At 42.6% G+C, this 16,533-nt stretch overlaps 1 protein-coding gene across 8 annotated transcripts in view; it reads right to left on the reverse strand.

Annotated features, from left to right (window-relative positions):
- AKAP13 (A-kinase anchoring protein 13) overlaps positions 1-16,533 on the reverse strand; it is a 347,162-nt gene that overhangs the window by 153,191 nt on the left and 177,438 nt on the right. For all 8 annotated transcript variants that reach the window (XM_032175851.2, XM_032175850.2, XM_032175859.2 and 5 more), the window contains 3 exons: positions 10,647-10,845; positions 3,873-7,044; positions 144-265 (listed from right to left, as the gene is read on the reverse strand). In XM_032175851.2, the coding sequence (XP_032031742.1) occupies positions 144-265; positions 3,873-7,044; positions 10,647-10,845 (3,493 nt within the window). The remainder of the gene's footprint in view (positions 1-143; positions 266-3,872; positions 7,045-10,646; positions 10,846-16,533) is intronic.

Genomic DNA, 16,533 nt, shown 5'->3' on the forward strand with positions numbered 1-16,533 from the left:
CATTTATATAACAGCACAAGAGAGAAGGGGGAAAATACTGTTTTGCCCACTTACCCTCAAATAAAAGGCAAAGCCATAAATAAGACACAGCAGAACAGGATAAACACATTTTGTGCTCGTACAGACTTACTGATGCCACTTACCGCCTGGGTCATTGGGCCTTGCTTCATCTTCAGTGTAGCAGCTATGCTCCCTACAGCCACTTCTTCAGAAACTGAATTTGCTCTAAAATCCACTTCATCTTCAGCTTTCACGTCTGGCATTTCTGAAAGTGCAGGGGGGTTACAGAGTACATTTTTAAAAACTGATTCCTGTGCCTTACTATTCATACAACATGCTCCAGGTTTCATGAGTTTTGTTTTTCTTTTGCGTTATAATGGAAAAGTATTCTTTTGCTGTCAGCGGCTAGTGTCATTTCTGACCCTATGCTGAGCTATTCCTTTATCACATGGTTATTGGTTTTCCCTAGCCTTTGTAGGGGCTTGGAACTAAGTGAGGATCCAATTCAATGTCTTTTGAACATCCATTTCACTACTGACTTTTTATGACAAATCTAAGTGTAGCACCAACTTGCATATGGAAAACTAAATTCATAAGCTTCAGGGGAACAGATTAATAGCTGAAGCTAGGTAGTCCATCTTGGCCATCATCAAAAAAGCAAGAAGGATTTGTACAAAACAAAAAGGAAAAAGCCACTGAGAATGAGACAAGGCCTCTGGGACAAGTATGACTTTCAGTAACATACAACACACTCTGATCCACTCATCACTGTAACCAGTAAGAATGAACTACTCAGCAGTTACTTCTTATTTTTAACCCTTATTTCTTCCAAAACTGAAACCTAATCACAGACTAGCTATCCCTTTCTTAAGAGAAACGTTTCTGTGCATGTTTTCTCAAGAATTACATAGTTGTCTTCTTGCTGGCCATGTTGACAGACCAAAAACAGTGGTGGTTTTTGTTACTTGACCACCACATGGTCAAGCAAATACAGGAAGGAAATGATAAACGATGTCTGAGGCAAATTTAGGCTTCTGACACTTCTTTAAAGGGGACTGACGATTGAACAGTCAAAATTCACCTTAATAATCCAAATGCAAATGGAACCGTCATCTCGATTTCATGTGGAAATGTATCTGTGGTTATTAACCTAGTGATGCCACTACTCTGGCGAGAAAAATGCTCCCCACACTAAAGAGCACAGAAGTTTCTTTCACCAAAGAATAAATTATATTAAGATTTTATTCTAGGAGCACATGACATGTACAAAAGTCTACCTTAAGTTTGTAAGAGTTACATTTCTGTAGATGAACCTCTTTTCTTCTTTCTTTGCCCTTATAATTATGTAATCTTACCAGCAGTTTAAAAATGGGTAAACAAGTTTCCTTGCCCAAAGAACCAAAATCTGTGTTAAATTTCAGAAAATGTTATTAAAGTTAAAATCTGACTAAGCAATCCCCTTAGAACTATCCCTTGATCAAAACATCTCTAAGTGAGTCAGAGTAATTTCTGGGGGGAAAGAGGGTTGCTTTCCTCTGGGGATGTGATTTTTGGTACCTCCTTCCTTTCCTATACCTATCAACTTTGAAAGGATGCATCTTGGCACAGCAACCAATCACACTAGTAAACAGTGATTAATGACACTTGAGGGGTGTCGGCAGCCTCTGCAGGACTGGCGTGGCTCAGTCATGCACCACTAATTTCCTAAGAACTGTGGTCAATGCTTTTCGTGGGTCAAGGGCCACATCCCCTTCTTTCAAACTGGCTCCTTCCAAATCAGCAGTTAAACCTATGTCTTCTCACTCATAAAACAGTATGATTAAATCTATGAGTAGAATGTCAACTTGACAGAAAATACCCTTTGGCTCTGAGATCACACTCAGGTGTTTTTTCTCTAAAGCAATGTGACCAGGGATTTTCCCAATCCTGGCCATTTTCTGAAGAAAGCACCGATTTCTTCATGACTGGCTACTTTCTCTGTAGTCTGAGACCATGAATACGGAGTTCCTCTGCAGTTTGAGACCATGAGTATGACTCCTTTTGGTAACAGGACAAGTAACTCACCTACACAAAATTTACCAACCCCAAGCCCACATATACTGCTGAAAGTCCATACATTTTTCTTCCTTCTCAAAACCTCAAAATCCTAAACATCCATCATTTCTCACCATCTTTACTATATGTGCTAATAAAAATAAAAGCCTGAAATTCCCCCTGGTTTTTACTTTTTGTCACAGGATACTACAGAGACTATCCCCACAGAGTTCACACTTGCTTGAGTTAAATTCTGACCACTGAGCCAGAAAGAGAAATAATTCCAGCCCATGTGGCCAAGGACGCAGCACCGAAATGAAAAGAACATCACCAGGCATCAGCTTACAGCCACTCCCATTCTTCTGAAATGCCAACCTGCCAGGGCCCCCAAAATAGACTTGTTGTTGTGGCTTTTTTTAAAAATTAGAGACCTCATTTAAATCCCGAGACAACAGCCAACAAGTATCTATCACTAACAATCCAAAACATTAATAAAACTAAAAAGCTAAAGTCATCAAAAATTCTACCTCGGATTCCTTAAATCCCTCAACTGGGGAGGAAAAAGATTATAAATGGCTAAAAGCCCTTTACCAGGGAAAATGACCACTGTATTTAAACTGCACTTCTTCCAAAGCAACTTCTTTTGCTCCACTGATTCATTTCTCTCCACAACCCTCCCCCACATTCTTAACACATACGTGTAAAGGGATTTTCAAAAATTGAAAAGAACAGCAAAAATAAACAATAAAGACAAAACAGGCTACTTCTTACCTACAAAAGCCTAGGGGCAAGCATAGAGATAGGTCTTCTGTCTACAGCTGGTAAGAGGTGGTGGTATAAAAGTGTGCATCAAACTGACCTTTAAAGACTTCAGGAGTCAAGATCGTGTCCGACTCTCGTTTCAGCTTCAGCCTCAACCCCCGATAAGAAGTTTTATTCAGATAGTTTATTTCCACGGAGCAATAGCGGTTTCTCTTTGCTGTCTCGGAACATGGTTACCCACAGATGGAACAGGCTGCTGTGTGAGCAATCTGCTCAGTGCAGCTGCTTCACCAAGATAAAGCAGACACAAGGTCTGCCCTGTGACAGCAGTTCAGCAGACTGGGCTTGGGCGGAAATCCTGCATCCTATCCCCTGCACTGTGCAGGGTCTTGAATTCCCAGACTGCTGCCCAAAAGCAACAGGCAATGGAACTAGAGGTCCGCTCCCCATGCAGGAAAAGGAAGGAGTTCCCCGTTAACACCCCTAGCCGCCCCCCTCCCCAAAAAAAACAAAAACAAACAAAAAAAAACACCAATGACCTAATACCACCATTTTGGATGTTGGGAATTCAGCTTAGAACAATACTTACAGCTGTTCGTGAAACCACTCTGACTCTAAATTTGCTCAGAATACAGACTAGGATGATAGGGGAGGAAGGGAGTTTCAGGCTTGTAGATAAAACATAGCTTTTTGGCACTGTTTTCTATGGTACTAGAGAAAAGGATTAAGCCATGTGAATAAAAACATCTACTAAATTCTTTCATCATTTTAGAGTACCTGTGATCTAGGCATTGTTTTCTAGGTTTGCAAAGTTGCAACCACTCCAGAATGACAGACAGGAGTGTGTTTATAAGCTTAAGCAACCAAGCAGTAAGTCTACAATACAGGAAGCAAAATCTGTCCAACCCTGAGATGACGCGCCTCTCCTGATGGTGGTGACTATTAACTTGGCTACCTACCCAATGAGTGCAAGACCTCAAAACAACAAAGATGCCTGTATTTTTACCAGGACACCACAGTGACTCTTAAGAGAATCTGCTTCTCAGACTGTTAATTTTGTATTATGTTTTGCTTACCTGTTGCTGGCTCAGGCCCCTGGACAGGTAAAATAATCTTCTCTGGCTCCTCCCTTCCAGCAAAACATCCTGCAAGGCTCCCCGTGGCTTCCTCAGGAGTACTGCCCATTGGCAGGCTCTCCCCAGGTGGGAAAGTACTCATTTTTTCTGTAAAAGCATTCTCTAGCCCTTCAGTGAGAGGACCCAACTCAGGGCTGGACAGTGACATGTGACAGGCCTCCCCCTCAGTAAGCAATGCTCCAGCGGCCTTGACTTGTTCGATGACAGCATCCACTATACGACTGGCAGTCTCCTCTATCAAGTCTGCTCCCTTAGGCAGAGGTGCGGCCTGGGCAGAGACCGTGCAAGGTGGAGAGGGAGTGCTCCTTTCACTGCCTGAGGGCGGGGCTCGCATGACTTCCCTCACACCAGCTGGGGCCCCATCATCATGGGCTGAGAGCCCCATGTCTGTGGGGAGCTCCTTGGCAGCAGGCTGCAGGACAGGATGTGCTTCATCGTCTATTTGGGCTTCCTCAGCGTCGCCCATGGTACAGCTGTGGTCTGCTCCCTCCAGCTTCCCTTTCTCCCAATCAAGAGGTATCATCTCTGGGGTTCCAACTCCCTGTGAGTCAGTCACAGCTTTGTCCTGTAAAGCTACTGGCAAACTTAGGATGGCATTCTTCTCTTGGCTCAACAAGACGTTTGGCATCAGGATGTCTTGGGTGTTGTGTGATATATTCTCTCTTCTGGGCTCAGCCGTACCTTGTAGAGCATTAACCCCTGTAACATCCACCGTCACATTTCCACTCACCTCACAGGCACTAGTTTTTCCCTGGGATTGAGTGTTCTTCACTCCAACATCCAGAGGAGAAGGCTGACTGCAATTAAGAGCCTCAGACCCATCAGTCCCATCTGGCATCAGACATGGCAACAGAGCGGAGCTGCTGTGCTCTGCCCCCAAGGCTTCCTGCCTTGAGTCTGTGGCCAGACTTGCTCCTGGTGGCACCAGGCTCTGGGCAGCCCCACCTTGAGTCAGCAGTGAGACCTGTGGGGCCACTTCCTTGTTATGTTCAGTTTCTGCCTTAAGACAGGCAGACGGTGCACCCGGTGAATTACTCAGCTGAAGTGCTTTGTCTTTGGCACAGTCAGCTGATATCGATTTTTCATGAAATTGTAGAGTATCTTGTCCAGGAGGTGGTGTTCTCTGCTCTTCTTGCAATGTTCCTGAAGACAGAGCACTTTCCTTAATAGAGGAACAGGTCACTGCTTTATCCTTATCTTGTTCCTGAGCTGCAGAGCTTTCTGAAACCACCAGAAGTTTTCCTTCTTCAGTCAAAACTGAATCTAAAGCCAAAGTGGTCTTACCCACACTTTGCAGGGAAGAGTCAGTGTCCCCCTTGATATTCAGAGCTTCTGGGGTTGCTGGAGCGGCAGGACCCTCATGCTCTCCACCAAGTCCTGTGAGACTGGTATTCCCCATCCCGCGCTGAAGCTCTGCAGCAGTGGAGGATGTGGACAGGCCTGCTGCCCTGTCTTCTAGTGGCTGCGTATCAGGCTCATTCGAATCTCCATCTGGGCCATCTCTACAATCTGTAGCCGTATGTAGTTCAGGAGTTGCTGTTCCCTTTTCTTTCTGGGAGGGGACAAAAGAAAGTGCGTCATCCTTGGTTACTGATTCACTGCCTGGACTGTTTGCCAGAGAGAAAGTACTGTCTGATATTACTGCCTGGTCTGGCACCAGTTCTTTCTCCATTTTAGGGACAACTGGATGTGGATGTGAAACCCCCTCAAGCATATTTGTTAAAGGTTTATCTAGTTTCACATCTTTTCGTTGGCCTTTGTTATCCACCACTTTGAAAGGACAAAAATCCACCTGTTCCTGGGTATCCCTTACAGGGTCAGAGGTGACTGTATTAGCCTGTGGGTCTTCACAGTGGGAGGCATTGGGTGGATCTTGTGAGCTGGGTTGCCTTGCTGTGGTGCTTTCGGGCTCGCTAACTATGTTATCACACAGTTTTGCAACCAAATCGCCACTAGAAGTCACTGTGCTCTGCGGACATGCAGAGTCTGCACAAAGTTTATCGTCTCCAGTTGTAGAACAAATGGGTGAGGATTTGCCCTTTTGGCTTTGAGCATGAGATGAATTTGTTTCTGAGTTCTGGTGTGGCATTACATCTTCTTCTAGCCCAAGAAGGGCTAAATCTGAGGGTGACATTGCCTCACCTATGCCTGCTGCTAAGAGAGTATAAGGTTCTAATCCATCTGAAATCTTGTCTTTTGCAGCAGCTGGAATCACCACAGAATTCTGATCTACTGGAGCATCAGCACTCTCCTCATGACTTCGTGAAGTTTCCGTTTCTGCTGTTTTTTCAGTGGAGGTTTCTTCACTACTTAATGCAAGTGAAGACTCAGCAGGTTTTTTACCATCCAGGGAACTGGCGGCAGGGGCACAGTTTGGAACACTGATTTTATCCACAGGCTTACTTGTGACATGCACGTCAGAGGCTCCAGCTGTGCCAATATTAGAGTTCTCAAATCTTTGCTTTGTACTTTCCCCTCCTTGAAGCACATTCTTCTGAACAGTGGCATCTGGGTTCATGAGCCCATGTTCCATTTCCCCTGCAGTCTCTGGGGTACTGACATTTGTTGTTGAAATGCCTCCCAGTTCACCTCCAGAGGAATACTGGGCTGTGCCTGGCTCCATGACCAAGTCTCTCTGAAGCATAGCATCTCCACTGCTCAGGGACTCCTGGTCTGTGGGCATTCCAGATTTTGTTCCAGTTTCTTCATTTCTGTTTCCACAGGACGAAAGGCCTTCCGTGCCCTTTACTCCACAATCAGGCAAGCTCTGAAGGCAGCTGTCTTGATCAGATACAATTCCAGAGTCCACAATAGGTGCTGGCTCCACCTCTTCCCCTTTTCTTTCCACGCTTTTATTTTTCTTCCTACAGGAACGGTCTGTATTCTCCTCCTCAACTATGCTTGACAAATCACAGGAACTTTCAGTCTGTGCAACAGGGCTCCCTGGGCAGCACTGAGTGCTCTCAGTCTCTTCGGAAGAAGAAAGTTGCTGAGGGTCCATGGGCTCCGGTGCACAGGGAAGAAACTGGCCATCTGTCTCTGGGGCACTGGAAGGATCCTGTGCCATCGTCATTAAGGGCATAAGATTGTCCATCTGCTTGAGGTTTGTTTTCTAGGAGGAAATGAAATACACTTTTAAAAAGTGCCCACAGGAGAAGATGTCACTGACACCTCTAAGCAAAAATCCTGTTGGAGAGAACTCACTTCCATTCTAGCCCTTCTAAGGTCACATGATAAGCGAATCTAAAAGAATACAAATAAATTTCCTCTTATTTCTGATATTACTTTCCTTTCATATCTGCCTATATACTGGGATGTTCAAAATGGATTAGGATACATGAAATATCTACTTTCTAAATTTTGAACTTATTTTAGGAAGTAGATTAAAATTGAGTCTCGCCAGGCATGGTGGCTCACGCCTGTAATCCCAGCACTTTGGGAGGCTGAGGCAGGCAGATCACCTGAGGTCAGGAGTTCCAGACCAGCCTCAACATGGAGAAACCCTGTCTCTACTAAAAATACAAAATTAGCCGGGCGTGGTAATGCATGCTTGTAATCTCAGCTACTCGGGAGGCTGAGGCAGGAGAATTGCTTGAACCTGGGAGGCGTAGGTTGCGGTGAGCCGAGATAGCGCCATTGCACTCCAGCCTGGGCAACAAGAGTGAAACTCCGTCTCAAAAAAAAAAAAAGAGTCTCAAAAACCTGATTTTTAAAAGCTCAGTGAATATCTTCAAATGAGCTGCTAACATTAAGGTGGGCTCTCTCATTCTGAGGCCAGGCTGGAGTGCAGTGGTGTGATCATAGTTCACTGCAGCCTTGAACTCCTGGGCTCAGGTGACCCTGCTGCCTCAGCCTCTTGAGTAGCTAGGACTACAGGTGTGCACCATTGCACCTGGCTAATTGTTTTATTTTTTGTAGAGACAGGGTCTCACTATGTTGCCCAGGCTGTTCTCCAACTTCTGAGCCTACAGGATCCTCCTACCTTGGCCTCCCAAAGTGCTGGGATTATAGGGTGTGAGCCACTGTGTCCCACCTATATTTTTCACTGTCTTCAGAGGGGCAGAGCCTACTTCCGCCCTGCCTCATATATATGAGTAAAAACAAATTCTAGCTCTTTTCCACTACAAGGTGCAGCCAATGCTCCTGTGCCCTAAATACTTACTGAGGGGTTCAGTGTCCTTTAATCCCCAAAATATGTTCCAACCAATCTAACTTAACCATCGAGTTATGGGGTCCTAATTTCAGAAACAGTGGCATGGCAGATATTCTTTCACCTTTTGATAAAATCAGGACATATTAAATATAAAATAAATGAGAACATATACCTATATACTGTCAGAGTATATTATGGATACTATATGTAATCTCAAAAATGGATTTTGCAACTTTAAAGTATTTTAAAAATATAAACAGATACAACCAATGGCATGGGAATGATTAAGAAAATCAAGGTTCATAAAACTGATGGAAGAAATACTAGCCATTATTAACTATGAGGACCATACTGCAATTGGAAAAAAGTTATTAATCTAGGTTTATAAATATGCAAAAATCCCATATGCACGCAGCAAGGTTTAAAATGGAGAAAAACAAATACAGGTGATCTTTAGTGATTTTACCTTTGTATCAAAATTTCAAAAATTCTTACAAAAATATTTTCTCAACACCTAAAATGTACTTTTCCAAACATCTGGTTTGCTCGCCACTCATTACCTGATCTACTGCAATAATATGCATACCTACTGCCATCCATCCTCTCATTCACCTACTCACTCAGTGAATATATTGGGCACTTATAGGGTTCCATCATCAGACCATTCCTATCTACCTACTGAGCCTATTGTAAAAGTTTATACGTACAAGTATAAAATGTGTCATGCTTGTTAAAGTCTTTCTATTAGAGTGTACAAGCAAAATGGACTTTCATTAAAGGTTTCTGTGTTAGGCTCCTTAAGAGTATTCAAAATTAGCTTATTTCCAGTCCTGCTGAGAGTACGACAGTCTCCTAAAAATCAGGAAATTAAGTCATTAAATTTAATAAATGGTAAACATTATAAAACAGAAATCTGGAGAAACAAGTAGTGTTGCCTAAAGAAAGGAGCACATGTTATGTTCCCACAGTTTTAATTTCTCGCATTTGCCTGCCAACTATTCCCATATCTTGGCAGGTAGCTTTGGCAGCTGCAAAACTGTATCTTCAAGTGGACTACCATTCACCTAGTAAAAAGGGCTCTAAGGAAAAACCTGATTGCCTAGAAGTCCACTAAGAGGAAAATGAAATGTCACTTGCTCTGGAACAAACACAATTCTAAAACACAAAAGTGGGAGCATCACATAACCCTATGGAATTTCTTGGCTTGCTGGTCTCAAATAATGCATGCTCCCAAAGAAGCCTCTGGCATTGAGCTGACCTTAAATGAAATTATTGTCAAGTGGTTTCCAAATCAAATCAGCTCTGAAATAAACTGGGTGGAAAAATCACCTAAACACAGCCTTTCAGATGTTATGGCCAAGAGAGATGTACATATATGACGTTTCTGTTATTCGTAATAAATGCTAACAGGGCGTCTGTAATGTTTTTATGTCTGGCAACAACTTTATCTTGAAGACTTGAGTGGATTATAAAATCTTTTCTGTTTTTTTTTAGTGATCTTTGTATCATACAACTATTGATTTAAATACAGTAACACTATATTTAAATGGTACGTATCATCACTCACTAAAATAGTTGTAAAAATACTCCTGATTAAATTTGGTTCTTGTTCTTTGGCAACAATCTCAGAAACTGTTTTGCTTCTTTCATTTTGTAAAGTTAAGCCAAACACAGACAAATATCCTTTTATGCCGGGAAAATTTAGTTCTAGTTGTTGCATATTTCTGTACCTGAAACGTGTGTCTTTCATTATTCCCAAAACCAATGAAAAAAACCTCTCAGTCCCCCTACTGCTACAACCTTAATGCTAGCTCTGATCTGTAAGTGGTAACATTTAATATTGCTAATACTGCTTTACAGGTCTCACATGGGGAAAGTCTTTTTCTGTTTTTGAGACAAGGTCCTGCTCTGTCACCCAGGCAGGAGTGCAGTGGTGTAATCTCGGCTCACTGCAACCTCTGCCTCCCAGGCTCACGTGATCTGCCTGCCTCAGACCCCCGATTAGCTGGGACTATAGGCGTACACCACCACGCCCAGCTAATTTCTGTAGAGCCAGAGTCTCTCCATGTTGCCCAGGCTGGTCTCAAACTCCTGAGCTCAAGTGATCCACCTGTGTTGGCCTTCCAAAGTGCTGAGATTACAGGCATGAGCCACTGTGCCTGGCCAGGGAAGTTTTTTGTTGTTGTTGTTTTTGTTTTTGTTTTTGTTTTTTTGAGACGGAGTCTCGCTGTATTGCCCAGGCTGGAGTGCAGTGGTGCAATCTCGGCTCACTGCAAGCTCCACCTCCTGGGTTCACGCCATTCTCCTGCCCCAGCCGTCCGAGTAGCTGGGACTACAGGCGCCCGCCACCAGGCCAGCTAATTTTTTGTACTTTTAGTAGAGATGGGGTTTCATCGTGTTAGCCAGGATGGTCTCGATCTCCTGACCTCGTGATCCGCCCATCTCGGCCTCCCACCAGGAAAGTATTTTTATATTCTAATTATATCAAGGTTCATTGGAGGAGGGTGGGGACACACATACAAAACACACACATGCACATACTTAAAAGCTTTCTGACTTACCATTAGTTGCTGTTGGATGTTCATAAGTTTAAAAATGTGTCCAGTGCAACTGTCTCCAGGAAATGGGTGTTCATGATGTGAATCAGACTCAGAGGTTAACGTATAGATGTCCAACTCTCGATGATGCCTCACAGAACAGTCTCCATACGGTATTTCATAGGATAAACTGCTCCAGGAGTCTGGTTCTCCAGCATTCTCCCTACATGCAAGCAATCTCTGGTTAATATATATATATTCTGCCTCCTAGGCACAGGCTTAACCTTCTAAGTCTTACTTCATATTTCTAACCTGATTGTTCTTTGAGGTTCCACCGCAAAAATTAGTATATATACCTCCCAAATGACTCAGGCATATAACAAATAGCTCCATCCTCCTCACAAGAGATCACAAATGGGTTAAATGAAAACTGCAGGACTCCTAGCCCTAACAATGTTCTTTAGATCAAGATAAAGAGATGTCTGGGATCTAATAATAGTTAATATTATGCTAACAACCAAGTAATGAGGAAGTGCAAGGAAGATGGTTTTAGCCTGATTTTCGACAAAATCAAGGCTTATTAAGAGGTGCTCTTAAAATAAATTAGACCACATGCTAACTACAGTCAATTATAATGGCAAGAGAAGAACCACTCACTCCAACCCTTATAAGGGCACTCCAACTTTTCTAATAGGTGCAGAAAACACCCTCAAGATTATTGAAGTCGATTACACAAAGAAAAACTGTTACGGTGACATTGTTCAACACTTGTCAATATAATTATCATATCCTATTTGGAATAAAGCACTTGGTTCCAAGAACTTAAAGTTAAAATTCGTAAAATTTAAAAAACAAGCAAGTTTGCTCAACTCATATCATTATAAACATATATAACAACTTTCCACCATTATATGCCAACTGATTTGAACAAGGCAAGTGGGTTTCTCCTCTAAAGGCTACAGCACCTCCAATTCCACCCTTGCTTCCAGAAGGCATACCCATGCCCGTAATGCCTGCTGTGATACCACACATAATCTGCGCTGTGCTTTTTTGCAGATGAAAGAATCTTGGGGCATACAAAAAACAGGGATGAGGGACACAATCACACCCCACACAATTTCATATTATTAACTATTGTACTTGAGCATGCATTTCAAGTGTTAGGCACCCTCTTCTACATTCGGCACAAATGTAAATGTCTGAAGCTCTAACCGTTGGTGTCACTATTCTTTCTCATTAGTTTGATACATAGTATGGTATACAGAGTTAGAGATTTCTGGGTACAAAATTTCATTTCTTAGCTATACGATGCTAGACAAATTTCTTAACTTTTCTGAGCCTTAATTTCATAATATGCAAACATGGATATTATAATCTGAGCACTGTTTTGAGAATTAGAGAAAATGTGCATAAAAAACATCTATGGTGTTTGACACAGAGAAATCACACACAGATACTGCCTATTCTTCCTCCTTCTACTCTTTCATTTGTTTAAAAATAATTCCTAGTAAGCCTTCCCTTCTTAAAAGTAGAAAAATATTTCTACTTTTTTCTATTTTTCTACTTGTATCAGAAAATCCTACTTTCTCTGAAAGCTTTAAACATAATGAAAACACTCCTCAAACAGCATTCTGATAAGGTGCCTAGCAGCTCAAAGATCAGGCACAATAATAGATTATGCTTGCCATCAACCCTTTCTTCCTTATCTGAAATATTATTTTTCCTTTCTTTACAACATTAACACTTTTGAATATCATTTATTTATTTATTTATTTATTTATTTATTTATTTATTTATTTTTGAGACAGAGTCCTGCTCTGTCGCCCAGGCTGGAGGGCAGTGGTGCGATCTTGGCTCACTGCAAACTCTAACTCCCAAGTTCCTGCGATTCTCCTGCCTCAGCCTCCTGCTGTGATTACAGATGCGTCCACCATGCCCAGCTAATTTTTTTTGTATTTTTAGTAGAGACGGGGGTTTTGCCACATTGGCCAGGCTGGTCTTGAACTCCTGACCTCAGGTGATCCATCCACCTTGGCCTCCCAACCTATATCACAGTTATAATCCCACCAAAGCAAACAATAGATTGGTATAGTATCCCTGAGATTCTGGGAGGAAGGTTATATTTTATCATGTTTTAAAATCGAAGAAATTAAAGAATTAAGAAATTACTATAGACATGCTATCTAGCCACTGAAAAATATGAGAAAGATTACTTCAACTGTCTCTCCAGAGTTTTTGCTACTAAGTCACACCTGTCTGTCATTAACAATTCACCTGAGACTAATTGGAATTTTAAAGCTAAAAATATGCTACAGTGGCAGCCATAAAAAAGTATGAGTTCATGTCCTTTGCAGGGAAATGGATGAAGCTGGAAACCATCATTCTCAGCAAACTAACACAGGAACAGAAAACCAAACACCACATGTTCTCACTCATAAGTGGGAGCTGAACAATGAGAACACATGGACACAGGAAGGGGAACATCACACACTGGGGTCTGTCAGGCGGTTGGGGGCTAGGGGAGGGAGAGCATTAGGAGAAATACCTAATGTAGATGATGGGTTGGCGGGTGCAGCAAACCACCATGGCACATGTATACCTATGTAATAAACCTGCATGTTCTACACATGCATCCCAGAACTTAAAGTATAATAATAAAAAAAATTTTTTTTAAATGCTACAGTGGAAAACCTATAAGGCAATGGAAAATCATGTACTGGCTGAGGGTAATAATAATTAAGTGTACTCAAAAAACTACTATTACAACTTCCACACCCAACAGTGGCTCCCCAAAAGCATCTTAAAATAAGAACGACATATGCTATACTAGATGTTTTACGTATTTTACTAAGCTGCCACACACTGAGTGAAATGACCTCAAACAGAAAAGCACTTGTAAAATACTCTCAACAGTTCAAAGAAATGACTCAAAGTCAAACAGCGGGGAGACAACTTCTCTATCAATTTAGCTTTCAAGCCTACATTGACATAGTCACTAACATGCCTTATTGTGTGGCAGACATTAGTGGCATATCTGCTTAATCAGATTATCACATACAGCCATATTCCAACAAAAAAAATCGCTGAAAACAAAACCTGCTTTATATACCACCACGGAGCATGACCCAAATATAACAAGATTAGAGGACACTGTTTGCCAAGGCAGGAACAATTAAAAAGTGATACAGTCCATTCTCCTCGAAATGGAGTATTCTACCAACCTTCTCAAAATTAAATTTGAGAATTTAATTCTCAAATTGTTCCATTTCTAATATCTAAACCTTGGGAAATCCCTTTCTCTAACCACAGCCTACTTACCTTCTACCTCTCCCACTCTCACCTTCCAGAGGAATGTGCTTTTGTTGTCACAATTACCTCCAGGTACTAAACCTTCAATCTCCTAATTCATGTCCCTGGGGACTTTTGTTGCTTCCTCGTCCCTCTAGATACTAAAGATCAGTCATTGCAAGTATTTTTCCACTGGCTTCCATGAATATCTGTTGCTACTGACACTCTTCCAAACTCATTTCGCCTACAGGTCTGGGTAAGTCCCATCATCCATTCATTCAGCAAGTATGTATGTGCCAGGCACTATTTAAGGTACTGGTGAAGCAAACCAAAATCTCTGTTCTGTCGAACAAGGGGGACAACAGCAATCAAGATGAATAAGTAAAACACCTAGAAGATAGCAAGTGCTACAGAGACTAAAGCAGGAATGAAGGTTGCGATTTTAAATGTGGTGGATCAAGGGTGGCCTCATTAATGTGACATTTCAGAAAATATATTTCCTGCTCTGTGTTACCACTGTATAAAACCTTTACTGGGTCCACTAGCAAAATCTGGCAACACTCTATGCATAAGAATGTTTACTGCAACTTTTGGCACAACTTCATTAAAAACTGGAAGCAATCTAACCAGTTAGTAACTGAAGCACTGATTGGTAAATTAAAGAACAGATCTATAGACTATTATGTAGCCATTAAAAATAACTGAAATAAAAGTTGAATAACATTGAAATCTACAAAGTCCTATGAAATAAGCAAAATAAAAAGTAAAAAAATGTACGTAAGTCTAGTCTGTAAAACGCATAAATATAAAAAGTATCAGGGTGGTTGAGATATACATTTTACCAATCTTTTTAATAATTGCTTCAAAAGTTCCATTCAGCCAGGCCTCATTGCTGCTCAGTAATCCTTTTACTCACCTGTATACTAATATTCCCCCACCGGGATTAAAGTTTATATAATTTCCTCTAATGCCAAACATTAACCTTGCCTACTTCATTCTCAAAAGACCTTTTCTCCTTTCTCAGTGATAAGCTTGAGGCCATCTAATGTAAGCCAAAACAACTGTCATTACAAAACAAACAAACAAAAAAAAAAAACAGCAATGAATTTCCCCACCCTCTCCAACTTGAGGATACCTCTTCTAGACAGAGGTTTTGCTCTGTTTCCTCTGCCCTCCTTGGGTCCCTGCTTCAGTAAATCATCCCCTGGCTGCCTGCGGTTTTCCACCCACTTCTGGACTAGCTCCTTCCCCACTCCAGCAGTAGCAATCCTTATTCAACCCTGTCGAACAGTTCTCACCCAAGGAATATAGCCCCCAGGGGACATTTGACAATATCTGGAGACATCTTTGGTTGTCACAACTAAGGAGTAGGAGGGGATCCTACAATGCACAGAACTGCTCCCTACAACAAAGAATTATCAGGCCCAAACTTGGTAGTGCTGGCATCAAGAAATCCTGCTGAACGCACCGAAACACGTTCTGTCTTCCTCTTTCCTTCAGGGAGTCTCACCATCTCTACCTCCTTTCCAGCCATTTCAACATTTTAAGGCTTTGTGATCTGGCTCCTACTCACTTTGGTTTTTGTTTTTTGAGACGGAGTCTCGTTCTGTCACCCAGGCTGGAGTGCAGTGGCGCAATCTCAGCTAACTGCAACCTCTGCCTCCCAGGTTCAAGAGATTCTCCTGCCTCAGCCTCCCGAGTAGCTGGGATTACAGGGTGTGTGCCATCACACTTGGCTAATTTTTCTATTTTTAGTAGAGACGGGGTTTCGCCATGTTGGCCAGGCTGGTCTTGAACTCCTGACCTCAGGTGATCCATCCTTCTCTACCTCCCAAAGTGCTGGGATTACAGGCATCAGCCACCACACCAGGCCTCCTACTCACTCTGAACGCTACCAAAGCTTTGTCACAGGTTTCCAGTGATAAGTAAATATCAAAATCCAGTGGCTTTTTTTTCCTTTTTTTGAGACGGAGTCTTGCTCTGTCACCTAGGCTGGAGTGCAGTGGTGTAATCTCGGCTCACTGCAAGCTCCGCCTCCCAGGTTCACGCCATTCTCCTGCCTCAGCTTCCCGAGTAGCTAGGACTACGGGCGCCCGCCACCACGCCTGGCTAATTTCTTGTATTTTTAGTAGAGACAGGGTTTCACTGTGTTAGCCAGGATGGTCTCGATCTCCTGACCTCGTGATCCACCTGCCTCGGCCTCCCAAAGTGCTGGGATTACAGGCATGAGCCACCGCGCCCCCCCCAGTGGCCTTTCTTTATCCCTGTCAACCCTGAGTTTTGCAGAATTTAAAAATGTTGATCTGGCTGGGTGTGGTGGCTCACAGTTGTTAATCCCAGCACTTTGGAAGGCCAAGGCGGGCAGATCACCTGAGGTCAGGAATTCAAGGCCAGCCTGGCCAACATGGCGAAACCCTCTTTCTACCAAAAATACAAAAATTAGCCAGGTGTGGTGGCATGCACCTGTAATCCCAGCTACTCGGGAGGCTGAGGCAGGAGAATCGCCTGAACCCGGGAGGCAGAGGTTGCAGGGAGCCGAGATCGTAGCATTGCACTGCAGCCCGGGCAATAAGAGTGAAACTCTATCTCAAAAAAAAAAAAAGAAAAGAAAAGAAAAGAAAAG

Source organism: Hylobates moloch, unplaced genomic scaffold, assembly GCF_009828535.3.
Source record: "Hylobates moloch isolate HMO894 unplaced genomic scaffold, HMol_V3 SCAFFOLD_14, whole genome shotgun sequence".
Lineage (NCBI taxonomy): Eukaryota > Metazoa > Chordata > Mammalia > Primates > Hylobatidae > Hylobates > Hylobates moloch.